Source organism: Neofelis nebulosa, chromosome 1 (genome assembly GCF_028018385.1).
Source record: "Neofelis nebulosa isolate mNeoNeb1 chromosome 1, mNeoNeb1.pri, whole genome shotgun sequence".
Lineage (NCBI taxonomy): Eukaryota > Metazoa > Chordata > Mammalia > Carnivora > Felidae > Neofelis > Neofelis nebulosa.
This window is the reverse complement of record NC_080782.1, coordinates 174,034,723-174,053,283: the sequence shown is the minus strand read 5'-3', so window position 1 is coordinate 174,053,283 and position 18,561 is coordinate 174,034,723. Positions and strand designations below refer to the sequence as shown.

The 18,561-nt window shown below is 49.1% G+C and overlaps 1 protein-coding gene and 1 pseudogene across 2 annotated transcripts in view; one reads left to right on the top strand and one right to left on the bottom strand.

Annotated features, from left to right (window-relative positions):
• STK24 (serine/threonine kinase 24) overlaps positions 1-18,561 on the bottom strand; it is a 125,701-nt gene that overhangs the window by 3,811 nt on the left and 103,329 nt on the right. For both annotated transcript variants that reach the window (XM_058744321.1, XM_058744310.1), the window contains exons 6-10: positions 9,870-10,055; positions 7,430-7,575; positions 5,573-5,702; positions 4,233-4,301; positions 1,448-1,584 (exon numbers count right to left, since the gene is read on the bottom strand). In XM_058744321.1, coding sequence (XP_058600304.1) covers positions 1,448-1,584; positions 4,233-4,301; positions 5,573-5,702; positions 7,430-7,575; positions 9,870-10,055 — 668 coding nt within the window. The remainder of the gene's footprint in view (positions 1-1,447; positions 1,585-4,232; positions 4,302-5,572; positions 5,703-7,429; positions 7,576-9,869; positions 10,056-18,561) is intronic.
• Positions 12,710-15,131, top strand: LOC131489206 (small ribosomal subunit protein eS1-like; annotated as a pseudogene).

Here is an 18,561-nt window from a genome sequence, read left to right as displayed (position 1 = left end):
CAGACCTGTCAGCCCCTGTGCGGGTGAGCAGACGGGTGACTGCAGCTCTCTGTTCCTTTATGCCTCAGATTTGTTCCTGTCAACAGGGGGGAGGGGGGTAAACCCGAAAGCGTAACAGAGTCCTTCCAGCCTCAGAATAGGCAGCGGCCACGTAAACAGGCCTCATTCTCCAGCAGCCCTCAAGCACCGGCTGGGAAGGCCAGACACCTTCTACAAAGGAGCCTGTGGCCGCGGGGACAAACCTGCAGGGAGGAGTGAGGCCGGGTCCCTACGTCCCCCTTCACCAGGGCTCGGCCCCTGCCAGAGGGCAGCCCCTCGGCCATCACTTCCAAGTGGCAAAAGGAACCCAATGTGCCCCCAACTTCTTTATGTGTTGTCAAGGCAGCCTCTCTGGAAAGAGCTGAAATGTTCTTGTCACTGAGGCCTGGCCTTGCTCTGGAAGGGGCTCGGGAGCCTGGACAACTCACAATTCACCTGGAAGGTATTTTTTGTTTTCTTTTTTAAATTTTTTAAATGTTTATTTTTGAGAGTGAGCGACCGATTGCAAGTGGGGGAGGGGCAGAGGAGGGGGGGGCAGAGGATCCGAAGTAGGCTCTGCACTGACAGCAGAGAGCCCGATGTGGGGGCTCAAACCCACGAGCCATAAGATCACGACCTGAGCCAAAGTCAGACGCTTAAGCAACTGAGCCACCCAGGTGCCCCAAAGGAGGTGAATTTCAAAGCCATGACGTGGCTGGCTTTTGGGAGAGTGGCAAAGGTTTGGGGGTGCAGAGCAGAGCCTGGGTCACAGCACACCTCTCCACTCTCTCCAACCCCCCCAAATGACTGCCCTTCCGCGGGAGTGACATCGAAGCGACCTTTACAAGGAGGCTATCGCAAGTCTGAGAGTGGGTGGGGAAGCCCAGGCCGTCCCCCCTACCCCCACCCCAGGGCCACAGGCAGGGCAGACCACACCTGCCGACACAGCAGGGCTCCCGGGCACCAGGGCGGGTAGAAGTGGCCTAGGCACCCGAGGAAGCGAACACGCCCATGTCCTAACTCACCGAGCCCCAACTTCTGGCACCGTGGGCCTGACTTTGAAAGCAGAAAACCAAGCGCATTACAAACACGTGGGTAAGGAGCACACCTCTCTGGCGGAGGGTCAGGCTGCCTCACTAGGAGCAGACAGGGGCCTTTTAAAGGCACTGGGCATTTACATGGTAAGAGCTACAGTCTCACAAAGTCTGTGGTCTTTCCAGATTCCTATCATTCTTTTACAGTGATTGAGTTCTAGAACTCAGAACATTCTGAAACTTGATTCTGTTTCAACCGTGTGGCGGGAAGCTAACAGCACCCGACCGGGAACGAAGCGCCCCAGGGACAGAGAGGGCTGACCAGCAGTCCCTTGGAAGGGCAGAGAGAGCCACAGGGCAGACACGGCAGGGCCCTCCTCCCTGGACGCAGTTACCTCTGCAGCCGCTGGACGAGCTGGGCCACCATGGTGTCTGAGATCCCAGGGCAGGCCTCTTCTGCCAGGTAGATGGCCCCGCGCAGTTCCTCTATGGGCCCCGTGTTCCCGCCACACGACTGGCTCTTCTCCTTCAACTGGAAACACACAAACACGAAGAGCAGCATGACCCACATGGGCACCGGGATCGCCGAGCGCCTCCTATACAGGGTTACACAACGTGCCAGCCCAGACCGCTGCCCACTTCCGTTCCTTTCCAGGAACAGCTCCGTGACAGCACTCTGTACAGGAAGGGCAGGAGTCAGACCTACGTCACCACCTCTGCTAGCAAGGAACAGAGACAGCTAGCCTTCTGTGCATCTTTTCAAGATCTGATCGAGGCATCCATCCCTCTGCTCGTTCCACTTCGACCTTAATCTCTACCAGAAAAGCAATCCCGAAGTCACTCAGCTCTGGCTTCCACAGCAAAGCTGCAGTGTGCACTGTGGCTTAGATCCTGGTGGTAAGGGGCTGGCTCTGAAGGCTCCAGCAAATGGCCTTTCTGGACCCAGGGGCTATCAAAACATTCTCTTTCGTGCAACCAACTGGCACCCCTAAGTTCTGGGAAGCTGGCGTCCCTATCGGCCCCTCTGCCCCCATAAGAAATCACGACGGTGTCCTCAGCACCGCCTCACGTGAGGCTGATGACTCGTAAGCCCTCTCTGGGATGGATGCGACCAAGACGTGCCCTGTGACAAGGAAAGCTGTTCCAGCAACAGGCAGCAGGTGCACGGCTGAGCCTCTCCAAACAAGAGCCCCCTCCTCGATTTCACCTTTAGGAAATCATTCACCTTTAGTTTCGGCTTTCAAGCTGCTGGGAACACATCACTCCCGGCACCAACCCCATCCTGACCACACTTCCCCCTTCCGCCGGCTGAAGGGACACACAAGGGAACTGGAAGCCGTGGCGTTGGAGGGGCCGCGGGAGGGGGTTCGCTCGCTGGGCTCCTGCTGGTCACAGACTGTAGTGCGGCAGACCGGGAGGTGGCCACCTGTGTCTGTCTAGGACTCCCCATCACTTAACAACCACAGAGAACAGCATTTACAAGTCCTGAGTGTGTAACCTCTGCCTTCCCCTGTTTCCCACTCAGTTTTCCTCCCTTGCTTGATCAGCCCCCGACCGGAGTGAGCCACCTGCACCCACTGATGTCAGGAACACGCGCATCCGCAGACACGGGGTTGAGGAGTTTTGGAGTATGATGTAAAATGACACACACTGAACACTTCAAACATGTGGTTACCAAGTACTACTGATAAAAACAAAGAAAAGATACCTGGGACTTTACCTTCAGGCTAGCAGGAAAAAAAATCAAAATCAAAGCAGTATTCCATTTAGGATTAATTCATTAATTCCAAATAATGATTCCAGAACAGTTTCTTCATACGCCCCACGAAAAATACATGGCTTCAGACAAACAGGAAATACCTATGCCATTTTCCCAAACTGCCTGATGCTGGTGGAGCGCCAATGGCAAATCACAGGGGAGCAAGGGAACATCCAGAAAGCCTGAAGGACCACTCTCCCAAACTACACAATAATGAGCAAGATGGTGTCTTATGGACAGAAGAGGAAGAGTGCAGGTACCCAGAAAAATCAGCCAGGATGAGAGCCAAAGAGGGACACAGAGAGGCCTCCACCTGCCCTGTGGGAAACCCGTGCGTTCAGTGGTTTCAACTCCACACTCCAGGCTCCAGCATGGCCCCTCAGGCAAGCTCGAGAGGGCAGACCCTGGGCAGGGGAAGGACTAGGAGCTGGACGAAGCCAGCCCGGACACCGGGCGGCGGGGGGGGGGGGGGGGGGGGGGGGGGGGGGACCTTGCCAAGGGGGAGTCACTGTGTGACTGAGGTTCAGGCCAAGTGGAGTGAGCAGGGCGGGGAGCCTGTGTGCATGGAGGCTCCCCTGGGGAGCTCTGAATCACCAAACAGAAGGTACTAGAGTGCGACTCGTTCTGAATTATCTTACAGGCAGCCTGTGTGTGTGTGTGTGTGTGTGTGTGTGTGTGTGTGTGTGTGTGTGTGCATGCGTGGGGGGGGGGGGACGGGTCTCAAAAAAAAAGGACAGGGAGATCTCCAACTTTATTTTCAAATCACCTACTAACTGGATGAAGAATAATCTTCAGTTTCAAAATCTATTGTTGAGAACATCTCAAAATGCCATATACATATAGGTACCTACATGAGTCAGGGGTGGGGACGTGGGGGGCTCCCCGGGGAAGGAACAGGGAACCAGCACATGGGTGTAGTCCCAGAACGAAGGAGGGACAGGGGCTGCTCACTGGGGACACTGGTGGCCTGCTGGGTTAAGTGACTACAGGAGGATCCCAGTGAAATATGGGGGCACTCTAGGACAACTGAGGTCTCCAGGGAATCCGATTTCTCCTTTCAAATAAAATTCTACTTTTTACATCACCATACACTTGTCTGCGGCAAAGCAACCACGCTACAGCCAAACGGATTTTGTAGAAGGTAGTATAACTGAGGCTGAAAATCACCCTGGTCACACAGAGACTTGGGCTGGGCCAGAACACTTGAGGTGACATCACAGGGACGTTTCCCAGGAGGGGCGCCGGGAAGGCCGTGCCCAATCCCGGCCGGCCTCAGGGGACCACGGTGCGGACTCTCCTCCTGCTTGTGCCAACTTCTTCTAACCTCCCAAATGCTACGGGCAACATGTCACAGAAAGAGGACCCTGCTCCCCACTACTTCCCCCGCCACATCCCCCCCCAAAGTCAACTGGGGATCTTACCTCTGCAAACAGAGGAGAAATAATTGTAGATAAACACTGAGAGAAAGGCCTCTTTGGGATGTCTTTCATCTTAGGGAAGAAAGAAAAGGTAATCAGAGGGAAGTAGTTTAACATTCATACTGCAACAATTCCAACTGTAGACTTCAGACATGCATCACATCAAATCTGAAATGCTGTCTGTTTGCAGGGATACCCAATGGGTCTGTCTTGCTGTCTTTCACCAGACTACAATGTTTCATTTGCAGCAGTGCGCAACAAGCACGCAGGTGGGGAAACCGGGGTCCGGATTCCAAATGGAAAGACCCACGAGGTCCCAAAAGTGGCATCTGTATTCCAACACTGTGCTACCTATGTAGTGGGACTTGACTACAGAAACCAGAACCGAAGCTGACTGTTGCCAAGTGACTGTCGTAGGACAGCGGCCTATTTTCTACTTTTGCAACCTCTATAATAACTCCTATCTGCTTATCAAAGCCAGACTTATAGGATCACCAGGGGGCAGCCCCTGGTCTACACTGCCGGAGAGGGACTACGCCACTGTGCTGTAAAAAGATTTTAAAAATACAGTTTTTCATAAACTTAAATAGGCATAAAACCAATTAATCAAAGTAAGGTTTTATATATGTACCAAAAGCACTACATTTGTTTTTAAGATCTTAAACAAAAACTTCATCCCAAAATTCTGGTACCTTTTATGAGTAACCCCAATACACAAAGCAATACTCTGACCCCTGCTAATGTGCAAGTGTCAGGAAACGGATTCCACAGTGGTGGTGCAGGGCTGGGGGTGGGGAGACAGCAGCAGCCTCTGCAGAGCAGACCTGAGGCCAGATTCTCAGGTCTGACTCTCTGGGTCATGAGACAGAATCTTTTTCTTTTTTTTCTTTTGTTTTTTAATTTAAATTCAAGTTAGTTAACATACAGTGCAATCCTGGCTTCAGGAGTAGAACCCAGTGATTTGTCACTTCCATATAACACCCAGCGCTCATTCCAACAAGTGCCCTCCTTAATGCCCATCACCCATTTAGCCCACCCCCCACCCACGTCCCCTCCAGCAATCCTCAATTTGTTCTCTGTATTTAAGAGTCTCTTGCTGCTTGCCACCCTCTCAGTTTTTATCTTTTCCTTCCCTTCCCCTATGTTCACCTGTTTTGTTTCTCAAATTCCACATAGGAGTGAAATCATAGGATACCAGACAACATAACCTCTTATCTGTCAATTCAGGGACAGCGAGATTCCAAAAAAGCCTGCCCAGTAAAGGAGCAGGCTCCACACAAAAGGGACTCACAGGACCACCACTGGCTGATGATGACAGGTGTTAGTCGCTGAGCCAACGTTACCTTATTCCTTTCTAAGTCTGAAGGCTGAAGGGCTCCATTCTCAAGATTCTTTGGATCTTTCTCCCGGATAGTGAAGATCCAGTCCCCAGAGTCGCTGCCTCCAGATGCCTGGCTGTCGGTATCTGTTTCCCTTTGTAGAGAAATTCAGGCCAACTCCGTGAGCCAGCGCACAGCTCCGTCCCAAGGAGACCCATGCTCTCCTGCTCCAACCGAGCACTGTGCACTGCCCAGCCACCCCCCAGACTCCACCCCTACCTCCCATCTCCACCACCACACCCCCCTGACCCCCCTTTCAGAAGAGGACCTTGCCTCCTGCCTCAGAGAAAAGGACAGACCATCAGACTGAGGCTCCCATAACTTCCCACAGTGCCAGCCGCACCCACACTTTCCATCCCGCCTCCTGAAAGGGAGAGAGGCGTCTCTTCTGCAAGACAATCCCCCGCTGCGTGACAACCCCTCTCCCGGAGGGCACTTTTCTCCTCTTGGTCTCCTTCCCATGAACAAGTAGCCAGGCCTGTGGCTCCCTCAACACACCCGCCCCTCGAGCTACGGCCATGTCTCAGTCTGAATTCTTGGATGTGTTACCTACACTCACTGCCTCCGTTCCTTACCTTCTACTCACGCCAGAACCAACCTCGCCCCTGCACTGATGCCCAAAGGCCACTGATGCCCAGCACACCACTGGACAAGGGGGTTACTGCTCAGTCCTTCACCTGCTTGAGCCCTGAGCCTCAATGTTCCTGCTCATCACCCTTCCCCTGCAGGCTCTCTGCACCCAGATCACCCCTGACCCGGGTCATCCACAGGATCGTCCTCTACTCTAGGTGCTTCCCAGCACTCGGCCCTAGGCCTCGGGTCCTTCGCACTCTGCAGATGGAATCTGGGCAGCACCACTCACTCTCGTGGCTCCAACGACCATTTAGAGTGTGATGACTTAAAATCCATGACCCTCGCCTACACGCCTCCTGAGCCTGGATGCCACTCTACACTGGACACATCCTCTTGGATGTCTTGTCAGCGACTCACAGCCTGTATTCAGGACACTGTCCTAACGGCCCCCACGTTCACGTCAGAGCAGGTGGTCTAGCTTCCCCCAACACCTCGTTCGTATCTTCAGCTAACGGAATTCCAACAGGCTTAACTTGATGCCAGTTTTTAGTAAGCAGCTTCCCACAGAGCTTGCACAACCCAAGTGTCTACCACAACACAACACGAGATCGTAAAAACATACGTTTCTATCTTTTAAAAAATACTTTTAAGGCAGTTTGATTAATATTTTTTTTTTTTTAATTTTTTTTCAACGTTTTTTATTTATTTTTGGGACAGAGAGAGACAGAGCATGAACAGGGGAGGTGCAGAGAGAGGGAGACACAGAATCGGAAACAGGCTCCAGGCTCCGAGCCATCAGCCCAGAGCCTGACGCGGGGCTCAAACTCACGGACCGCGAGATCGTGACCTGGCTGAAGTCGGACGCTTAACCGACTGCGCCACCCAGGCGCCCCTGATTAATATTTTTAACAGCAGGAAGAAGAAAAGGAGAAGGAGGCCAGTTCTGGTCCTTTAAGAGCAATTCCGCCATACAGATTTTTCCTGGACAGACTCCACTGGCAACAAAAAGAGGCTAATAGGCTCCCAAACTGTCCCGTGCAAACACAAGAATCCCCATCAAGCCGGATTATCTAAAGACATATCGAATTCACAAGCAAGGCAGTAACAACCACTCCCCACCCCCCACAACACCCAAACAAGAGACAAGAACACACACGAACGTGACGCGTGCCCAGGGCTCACAGGCACCCCCCACCCCCACAGCAGCCCGGCTCATGTGCACCCTACAATCCGGGGGAGCCGACTCACGTGTCTGAGTCTTCGGAACCGGAGTCTTCGTGGCTCTGCTCGGCCCTCCATCTCTTGTACCTGTCGATGAGCTCGGTCAGGTAGGAGGTCTTCTTTGAGTTGCGTATTATAAACTTGTGCTTCAGTAACTCCTTAGCAGTGGGTCTCTGGGAAACAAACCACCAAACGAGAGAAAGCATAAGATGAAGTTCCCTGCATTCTGATTCTCTCCTGAAGGACAGACTTCTGCCTCAAAATGTCAAACAAGCCTGCTAAAACTAAACTAAAACTAAAGATCAAGTTCTGCTTCAGAGTTTGTTTCCGTAACAAAGCCATTATTCAAACAACAGTCCTTGGGCACCCGTGGGTGGAGTCCACGTTCAGTGTGGACACACAGCACTTAGTATCTAATGCGGTCCTGAACATTCTACAGGTAACCATCTGATGAAAGCAAACAACCTTCCTCTAGAAAAACACATTTACACAGGAAACGTGTCAGAGAATTTCAGAGATCATTCAAGACACCCAGAATACATACCTTCTGGTGTTCACATGACATGTTATTACAAATGCCGGCAGGAGAGAAAATATATATTCTGTATTACCTTGGTGATCTTCTATGTTAACGTTTGGCTCCTTCTCCCCAACACAGTAAGATAAATGTTCATTTGGCTACATCTAGAGGAAACTAGAGAGGAGCCTAGAGATTCCCTTTTCTTTGATACCAAAACAGAACCCAAGTTCCCTGGCTCATCAGCTTCCCCAATTCAGAAATACTGGTTTCCTTAGTCTGTCTCTTCCCCTAGGATTGGGGCGAGGCCCTCACCCAGGGCCTGGGTTCAGCCTGGCCACAGCCACACAGCATACTTGGAACTTGGCAACCGCTTTTGAGGATGGCAAACCCAATCATTACGGGGAGCATGGCTTCCCAGGGAGAAACGAATGTGGCCCAAACCGGGGCAAACAGCAAGAACACACAAACAACACCAGTTAGACTAAGGTCCCACTTACTCCGAGTTACTAAAGCTTTATTCATGAGAGCTGGGCAGGTGTCTCAAATTCAAGCTTACAGAAAACCTGGGTCACCTCAGGTTATGTCTCCCTCCCTGTCAGTTTCCCTGATTGTGAAGCTCCACGTGTGTCAGAGGTGCTCAAACCCTCAGCTTCTCGTCCTTTCCCTCCATGCGCGTGGGGACCAGGCAGGGATGGGGATGTGTGCACTGGGCAAGTAGGCAGATACTAGAAGTCGACTTGGAATGGGAAGGTTAGTCCACATCGCGGGTGTATCTTCTTAAGTGCTGCTGCACCGTGGCGGGGGGCTCACATCAAGACAGCACGTCCAGAGTGGTGTCGACAGAGAGAGGAACAGTCCACACCCCTGACACCTGATGCTTTCCTGAGATGCCGGCTTGTGTGGCCTCAGGCTGCACCCCCAGAGGTTCGGAGAAAATGTTGCATTTCCCCATCGCATTCCTTCACAAAGCTGGCATATTAGAGAACCATGGTGCTCTTGTAAACTTAGTCACCCCTTTTCAGATAGGAGTTCATTAAAAAAGGGCTTCGGCTTGGCCTTCAGCCAATGCTGCTGCAAAACTCAGAAACAAATCAAGGGCATACGGTGCTATACACAACACCGAAATACAAAGGTAACTTTCAAAGATATATCCTGATTGAGAGACAATTCGGCTAACGCTGTATAGGGTTACTGCCATATGACTCTGCCAGGGTCAACTGTACCCAAAAAAAGAGTAAAAAGGAAAGGATAGGAGGGCAAGGTGGGTGATTCACTTCTGTTTTTTTATTTGCCTTTTCTTTCCTAACACACACCAAGAAGAAACTGAAAACATCTACTTTAAAGACACATTTAGCCATTATTTTTTTGGCCAGACTTCGCGATTACTAAAAACGGCTTAAAATAGCCTGACCTTTCACTATAAATATTAAAAATTTATGATTCCACATATAATATTACGGAGAACAGTCTTCGGGCTCAATGAGGTTATGAGATGGTAGACAATCTGAAAGGAAATAAGTCGATTTCTGTTTCTTGCAAGATAAACAATAAATAAAAAATTTGCAACTCAAATCAATCATAGCCATGTAGAAAAAAAATTAATGTGGGGCGCCTAGGTGGCTCGGTCGGTTAAGCTTCCAACTTTGGCTCAGGTCACAATCTCACGTTTCGTGAGTTCAGGCCCTGCATTGGGCTCTGTGCTGACAACTCGGAGCCTGAAGCCTGCTTCAGATTCTGCGTCTCCCTCTCTCTCTCCCCCTCCCCCCGCTTGTGCTCTCTCAAAAATAAATAAATGTTAAAAAAAAAAAATTAGAAAAAAAAAATCAACGAGATCGTGAAGACAATGGTGACTAGGACAGGAGCGATTACAGAAATTCCAAGAAGATGTATCTAGACCAAGTGTGGCCGCACAGGAAGAGACACCCGCCCCGAGGTTGCAAGACTCACAAAGCTTGGCTCCTTGTTCAAACAGGCTTCAACGAACTCCTTGAGGGCTTTGCTGTAGTTGCCTTCCAGCGTCGGGGGATTGTTCTTTGGAATGAGGAATAAAACCTTCATGGGATGCAGCTCGGAGTGAGGGGGCTCCCCTTTTGCGAGCTCGATGGCTGTTATGCCCAGGGACCAGATGTCTGCCTGCAACAACAGAGCATCTTTAGAGACACCGGGAAGTGAATAAATTCAAATAAATAGATTTCTTAAGGAAGGGAAAAAAAATTCACACACATCTCAGTGTACTTCTGAGGTTTTGAAGATCATTGTTTTTAAGTGAGCAGAAAAAAGGCTTTGGAATAATTTCAAAATAGGCGACACATAGGAGAAAATTTAATACATAAAACATCCTCTGGCCCTGCACCTAGGCAGCTTTTACAATTATTCATCCTCCATTTACTGCTGGAAGTACAAGGCACTCCGTGTTAACTGAAGTCCCCGGAGTTGTAGGATGGGTAAGGAGAGGTGAGCAGAGAGGGCACACTGGGGGCGTGGAGGGGTTCTGCGACTCATCCCATCAAGCCAGCTTACGACTAAGCACAGCTGTGAGGTCGAGAGCAGGCACACTGGTCCCAGAGACTTGGGTTTAAACGCCAATTCTACAACCAAAGCCTTATGACATTACACAAAATATCTAGCCTGTGAGCCCAGTTCTCTCATCTGTAAAATGGGAATAATACCAGGGTGGTTGAGCAAGGTGCCTCACATAGTGCCTAGAACTTAAAGGAAATGGGTTTCTTATGAAAATGTTCAAACGCACATAGAAATGGAGAATATTAACTGAATGTACCCCCCCCCAGACTCATCACATGAAGTTACTAATTATTAACAATTTGCCACATGGGCTTTGTCTATTTTTTGCCACAGTGCCTTGTAAAGGACATCACACACACCGTGACGTGCACCCTTTGCTTCAGCTTTGCAAGGGTTTTTTACTACCTATCAACACCTAAAATTAACAGTAATTTTAAAACTGACAATAATATGGGGCACCTGGGTGGCTCAGTCGGTTAAGCATCCGACTCTTGGTTTCAGCTCAGGTCATGATCTCACAGTTAGTGAGTTCGAGCCCCATGTCGGGCTCTGCACGGACAGCATAGAGTCCCCTTGGGATCCTCTCTCTCCTTCTTTCTACTGCTCCCCTGCTCGTGCTCTCTCTCAAAATAAATAAGTAAACTTAAAAATTAACAATAATTTAATATGCTGCAACAATAGTTAAATCTTCTCAATTCTTAAAAAAGTATTTTCACGGTCAGCTTGCTGGAATCAGGATCCAAAGGAAGCCCATACCTTGCTATCAGCCGGCAGGTCACCTAAGGCTCTTTTAATGTACAACAGTCTGCACCCTGCCCCATCTCCCCAGTGCCACTGTCTCGAGGAAGAAACAGGCCCCCAAATTATGGATTTGTCTGGTTTCTTCCTGGAGTCAATTACTGCTGTTTTTCAAGCTCCTGTATTTCCTGTCAAATGACAGGTTAATTGGCTCTAGGGGCTTGGTTAGATCCACCGCTGGCAGGAAGCAGGAGGCCTCACACAGGGTCCAGCTGCCCAGTCCCACTCCTGCCCAGCACCTGCTGTGGCCACAGGGGGTCAGCTGGGGGGAGCCGAACCCCATGGCCACGGGAGGCAAGTAAAAAAAAAAAAAAAAAGCAGGTAGTCTTGGAGAAAGCAGTTAAGGAGGCTCCCTCGGCAGTTGCTAGCAGCCCCTGGCAAAGGGGACAGCCGCTGTAAGGACACAGCAGGACTGAGGGGCCAGTAAAGCAGGGGAGGAGGCAGGGTGGCCTCTGGCCCACGGCAATTACCACACCTTTGGTGCTCTGTTCACCGGGCACTGGAAACCCATGGCAGATCAGAATCTAACCGATCCCTCACACTCACTCTACGGCAAGGAAACGGAAAGGCTGAGACACCGTTCGGGTCACGGCAGGACACAGACATTTCTGACCTTCAAGACCCGCCGTGTCCTCACAACCCTAGTGAGTGACAGAGACCCTCACGGCTATCTCCCCGCCTGGCAGCCCGTGCGGTCAGGGCCAACCACACGCTCCATTTCTTCTGTTCTCAGTGAAAATGGGTGCAACAGGTGGCAAGCCCCATTCTAAATTCCTCGTCCTACAGGGATCGGACTGGAAGAGTCGGCACGGGAGCCATATTCCCACTTGCCTTCCCTTGGCAGCCCGGATTCTGCTTCGGTTCACATGTGTAGTTGCTTTTAAAATCAGCAAGGGGGCGCCTGGGTGGCTCAGTCGTTAAGCGTCCGACTTCGGCTCAGGTCATGATCTCACGGTTCGTGAGTTCGAGCCCCGCATCGGGCTTTGTGCCGACAGCTCAGAGCCTGGAGCCTGTTTCAGATTCTGTGTCTCCCTCTCTCTGACCCTCCCCTGTTCATGCTCTGTCTCTCTGTGTCTCAAAAAAAATTTTTTTTTAAATAAAAAATAAATAAAATCAGCAAGAAGGTGACTGACCGCAGAGTGCCTGCCTCCAGGAGGGGGAAGCTGGGTCACGGGGGTGTGCGGCAGGACGAGAGCAGGGGTGCAGGGAGGGAGGGATGCGAGCGCGGGGCAGCACTCAGCCCTCACATGGCGGCAGCTCTTTCCCCTCAATGTCCAGCTGCCACTCCCGCCTTCCTGGACTTCATGAGAACTGCTGCTCTTTGCAAAGCCTGCTGCTTGGCACCCATCTGCCTCCCGGCCATACAGACACAGGGCCTTAGTCCCACTGACCCCTGGGACCACCTCCAGGCCCCCAAGCATTCCACAACCACTTAAAAACTTGGTAATTGGAAGGCCAGACTGACGATGGTCTTTGCTGGCGGCCTCTCGTGGCATGCCCGTGCACTTACTTCCCTCAGGCTCCAGGCCGGACAATAAGCAGACAGCCACAACATTTCAAGGACCCAGCCCCTGCTTCCACAACGCCAGTACAGGCCAAAGGTCGGCCAAGGAAGCCGCCTTCTCAGCCCCACCCATAAGACATTGCCAAGGTCTTCAGAGAGGCACAGGCATCACCCTCCTGCGTCCCCCGGGAGGGCCGGCCAATACAGCTTTGTCATGGCAAAACATGTGCCATCCAGCCAGGCAGCCGAGCCAGGAGCCCGTGTGTCACGCCAGCTCTTGAATTCCTCTTTGGATCCTCCTAGATCAGCCAGGTGCCAGGTGTGTGGCTCCTGGCCTCTGGGCACCTGGTCCCCCTCTATCCCCCTCTATCCTTTGTTCCCTGGGCTTCTCTGGGGGGGCTCCCGAGCATCTTCCTCCCTGGGGACTCCCTCTCTAGACATCTCACACCCTGCTGACTAATGTGGAAAACTTGATGGACACTTGAACACATGGCAAGGAATCTGGCATTATGTATCAAAAGCCATAAAAATATCCACACTTGCTAAAACCAATTAATTCCACTTCCAGGAATCTATCCTAAATAAGTAATTTTAGATTTAGAAAATGGTGTATGCTGCCCAAAACATTCAACAGCAGCACTTCTCACACTAAACCTGGGAGGAATGATTAAGTTGCTCTAACATATTTATGGAAATACTGCACATGTGACGACGTTGTTGACAGAGAATCAGAAATAACACCAGAGTCTATCTATTACCGTATTTAGTAAATGTGGCATCACATGGGAACACGTGTCTGGGTTTTAAAATAAAAGTTATCTGGGGGAAGGGCGGTCATTTTCCAAAGCAATTAAAACTGAGGCATCAGAAGAGACCTGTTTTACTGCCATCTGGGAAAAACACGAAACTAGATATTAAAAGAAAACAAACGGGTTTTCAATATAAACCCAAGTCAACAGTTGTAAGGGCAGGCACTTTGAAATGCAGATACGTATCTGTGAACGGACTTTTTTTCCTACACGCACAGTTCTAGAGGCATGCTCCTAAGTGACCACAGAGTTACCTGGTATTGATGATCAGAGACTCTTGCCAGTGAGGCTGGGGTTGCTACTAAAATACAACATTCTAAACCCTTGTAATACCATGTTAATTAAGTAAAAGTAAGCTGACTACAAATCTGCAGATACAACACACTGTAAGTGGTATGAAAAATTTATGAACAGAAAATATTCTAGAAGGAACCACAGTCAACTGTCTATAATCACGAGGAAGAGGAGCGGGGAGAAAAACAAAACAAAACAAGAATCCTGCCTTTTGGCTCCCTGAGCAGCACGATGGTGGTGGTCAGAACAAGTGCCTTATGAAAGGTGACAAAAAGGGAGCCAGGAAGAAAGTGGTTGGTCCATTTTCTAAGTAAGATGCATACAATGTGAAAGCACCAGCTATTGTCAATATAAGAAATACTGGAAAAACACTCATCAGGAGAAATCAAGGAACCAAAGTCACATCTGATGGCCTCAAGGGTTGTATTTTTGAAGTGAGCCTTGTTGATTTGCAGGAACGATAAAACTGCATTTAGAAAGTCAAGCTGTTTAGTGAGGATGTTCAGGGCAAAAACTGCCTAATTTCCATGACATGGATCTTAGCTGTACTAAAATGTGCTCCATGGTCAAAACACAGCAGACCAGGACTGAAGCTCATGGTGATGTCATGATTACCGATGGTTATTTGCTTCGTCTGTGTTGTGTTGGTTTTACTAAAAAATGCAACCACCAGATGCAGAAGACCACTTATGGTCAACACCAACAGGTCCGACAAAATTGGAAAAAGGTGATAGAAATCACGACCCAAGAGGTACAGATAAATGACTTGAAAGAAGTGGCCAATAAACTGATTCTAAACAGGGGTGCCTGGGGGGGCTCAGTCAGTTAAGCGTCTGACTTTGGCTCAGGTTATGATCTCACAGTTCACGAGTTCAAGCCCTGTGTTGTTGGGCTTTGTGCTGACAGCTGGGAGCCTGGAGCCTGCTTCCGATTGTGTGTGTGTGTGTGTGTGTGTGTGTGTGTGTGTCTGCCCCTCCCCTGACTGTGCTCTATCTCTCTCTCTCTCTCAAAAATAAACATTAAGGAATTTTTTTTTCAGTTTATAAACTCATTCTAGACTGCATCAGAAAAGATACAGAAAAGACTTATCAGTCTATTTATCCGCTCCGTGAGGTCTTTGTTAGAAAAGTAAAAATGCTGAAGAAGCCCACGTCTGAATTAGGAAAACTCCTGCAGATTCATGCTGAAGGCAGTAGTTCTGGAAAAACTACTGGGGATGAAACCAGTGCTAAACTTGAACGAGCTGATGGATAGGAGCCACCAGTCTGAGAATCTGTTTAAAATTCAGACATTTAATGCTAACAAATAAAAAATCTTATTTGTGATGTTTAATTTCTTTTTTAATGTTTATTTATTTTTGAGACAGAGAGAGACAGAGCATGAACGGGGAAGGGTCAGAGAGAGAGAGGGAGATACAGAATCTGAAACAGGCTTCAGGCTCTGAGCTGTCAGCACAGAGCCTGATGCGGGGCTCGAACTCACAGACCATGAGATCATGACCTGAGCCAGCATCAGAAGCTCAACCAACTGAGCCACCCAGCCACCCCAAAGATGTTTAATTTCTGATTGTTGTTTTTAAATCATCTACACTTGGTGAATCAGATGTTCTAAACTGGTGGTGATGTGAAGTTTTCTGAATTAGCGTATGGATTTTATCCATTGCTCTTAGTTAATAAATAGCTGTGAATTGGAAGTGATCTGTTAAGCCGCAGTGATCTGGACTAGAAGTGTTATATAGGTGGTTAATAAAAGGAAATCTTTTCTGGGGCACCTGGATGGCTCAGTTGGTTCAGCACCCAGCTTCCGCTTAGATCATGATCTCACAATTCCTGGGTTCAAGCCCCAAGTCGGGCTCTGTGTTGACAGTTCAGAGCCTGGAACCTGCTTCAGGTTCTGTGTCTCCTTCTCTCTCTGCCCCTTCCCCGCTCACACTCTGTCTCCTTCTCTCTCTCAAAAATAAGCAAACGTTTAAAAAAAAATTTTTTTTAGGAAATCTTTAAAAAAAAAAAAAAAAGAGGAAGAAAGAAAAGAAAAAAATACGAATCCCAAATCAGTTATAACTAGTCAAAACATAGGTCAAAAAAGGATTTGACAGAAACTATTTACTTAGATCCAGTACTGAGGAACACATTTATAAGCAGCATATAAAGGTATAAAAATCCTTTCAGCACCAAACATCAACACACGGCTGATTAGAAAAGCCCCAATCACTACTTCGTGCTGAGAGCCTACTGTTTACTCTCCTAGCTGCATGTTTTCCCTTCTGGCTCACATCCTATCCTGCCCCCACCTCCAGGACTCATCACTCGCAGCGGGGTCTGTGGTAATTCCTGATCCTGTGCTGGAACCAGAGGAAGCCAGCGGATCAGCACCAGACAGGGAGAGCCAATCACACGCTGCAGTGAACAGGCCAACCACACAGATTCCAAAAACTGATGGGCTAATACTGCTGCTTTTCACTCATCTTTAACAATTTTTTTTCACCAACGCATCTATCACCTATTGCCATTTTTCACCATGGTTAGACAATATATGGTTATTTTGGAGACCAGACATCAAAATAACTTAAGCCTGTGCTGGGGTGATAGGTCTACAGATGTTTTTCTTTTCCCATCACCCGCCACCACCCCGCCCCGTATTTTCCAGTATGTACTGCTTTTGAGGCCATAAAAAGGGAAAAGTCATTTACAAGAGAATACAGACACCAGCCTCTCAGGGTCTACAGGATATTTCAGTTAATAGGCAAGTCAATTTCTCCAGCCTCATTTACATTCTTCACAATCTACAATCCAGATACATAGGTCTCTCCGTTCCCACACTGGACTTGGGTCGAACATCCCTCCCTCATCTCTAAGGGGTCTGTGAAGCCTTCCCCAGCTCGCTCTGGCATTCCTCACTCAGCTCCCTGCGCCCCCGCTCCCTGTTAGAGCTACCTGCCCAGTAATGCAATTACTCATGGGAGATACAACTATTTAGCACTGGGCACAACTACAGCAATAACCAAATGAATGAATACACAAAAGGGACATGGAACACGGACTATGTCTTTACACAAGTCCAATCCATTTGCTAACATGCCATCACCATAACCTTATAAACAAAGGGCAGGGGGGAGGGGGGGTGGAGGGAGAAAGATTAATGTTCTCCAGCCCAAGCCCCTGCTCAGTGTTGAAAGCAAAGGCTTCCTTATGGGAGAGCAGAGTTATCTCCCTTGGCACATCTTCTAGGTCTCAAGGCGTCTTAAATAAACCAAGCTACCCTACTTCACCTTAAAAGTAACAGAAATAAGGCTCTTAAGACACATGGGTAATCATGACCTAATAATGTCGTACTTAGATTATGAACTAAGATCAACATAAGACGTCCTATATGTACGTCCTCTGTGTACAAACACATTCAGGACACCTAAGGAGTCTGGACAAATGACAAGCAGTCAAAGATACGGGTTCAAGAGGTCATTACGTTAAACAAGGTTCTAGACATACACATAAAACGAATAAAAATTTTAATTAGTTAATTAACTAATAAAACTTTGGTCCAGTAAGATGAAGATCCCAGGAAGGCAGGTGCATGCTATCCTTGGCCCAACCAGACCTTCCTTTGAACAACAGGGAGTGTACCAAAAATGAAAGTGATGGGAACAGAACCACCCACCGGGGCTGTGCGCTCCTTTCTGGAATGCAAAGGCTGATGGAGAAAATGCCTGGATGGACACCTGAGGAAGACCGGAAGGGGCCCATGAAAAACAAACCAAATAAGTTTGTGTATCAGGAGAGCAGAGTAACCACAAAGCCCCTCCAAGAGCACAGAGCTCCCGGCCAGGGGGCCAGGCCAGCCTCTGAGAAGGGAGGCAGTCACTGGAAGAGGATCTGTAAATCAGGCATTGTTCCAGACAAAAGCTGCTAGCCCAGAGCCACAACTACTGGGAGGGAACTAATGTCACATTATCCCCCCGAGGCCCCAGACTCAGACATAGAGATTAGCCTTATCTGCACTTTCCACACCTCCTGGGTCAACAAATCTGGGAAGCCAAGTTCACATAAATGTAATTTTCGCACATGATTTCCAGTTGAGAGGGGTTGGCTATGACCCAGGCAAATGAAAGAATTCACTTCTGACAAGCCAGAGTAAGAGGTATAGTGAAAGGTTAGGGAGAAGAGTGGCATCTACGTTCTCAAGCTCCCCAGCCAAGCGGGCGTCCCCACAGCTGGAGACCAGTATCTTTAAATCTACCTAAGAACACTGCAACACCTACTGATCAGATAAGAGCATTTGGATCAGGACAAGAACTCCAGGGGAAAAAAGGTGGCAAAGCTTTATGATGCAGTAAAACCTCTGCTGCCAGAGGCCACATCTTGGGCAAAAGTCCAGAGTGGCCCTGCAAAAGGAAGAAAGAGAGGAAGGGGAAGGTCCTGGATAACCAGGCCACTCCCTGAGGAAAAAATGTGAAGTGACCAGTGATGGGTGTCTTAATACTGAAAATACAATAACTGAATCCAGAGTCACAAGCGCCATGATTGATCAGCTCATTTACTAGAAAGGAAGAGAAGAAAGCCATCAGTGTGGTGTAATCAGATGAGTTCAGAAACTTGGGTTCTGGTCCCTACCAAAATCTAGACTTATGAACTCCGATAAAAGGGCCTCAGCCTAAAATAAAGAGAGAGGACCGGTCAAGCCCTAAAATGCTATGACCCCATCAGCAAAGGTGGCT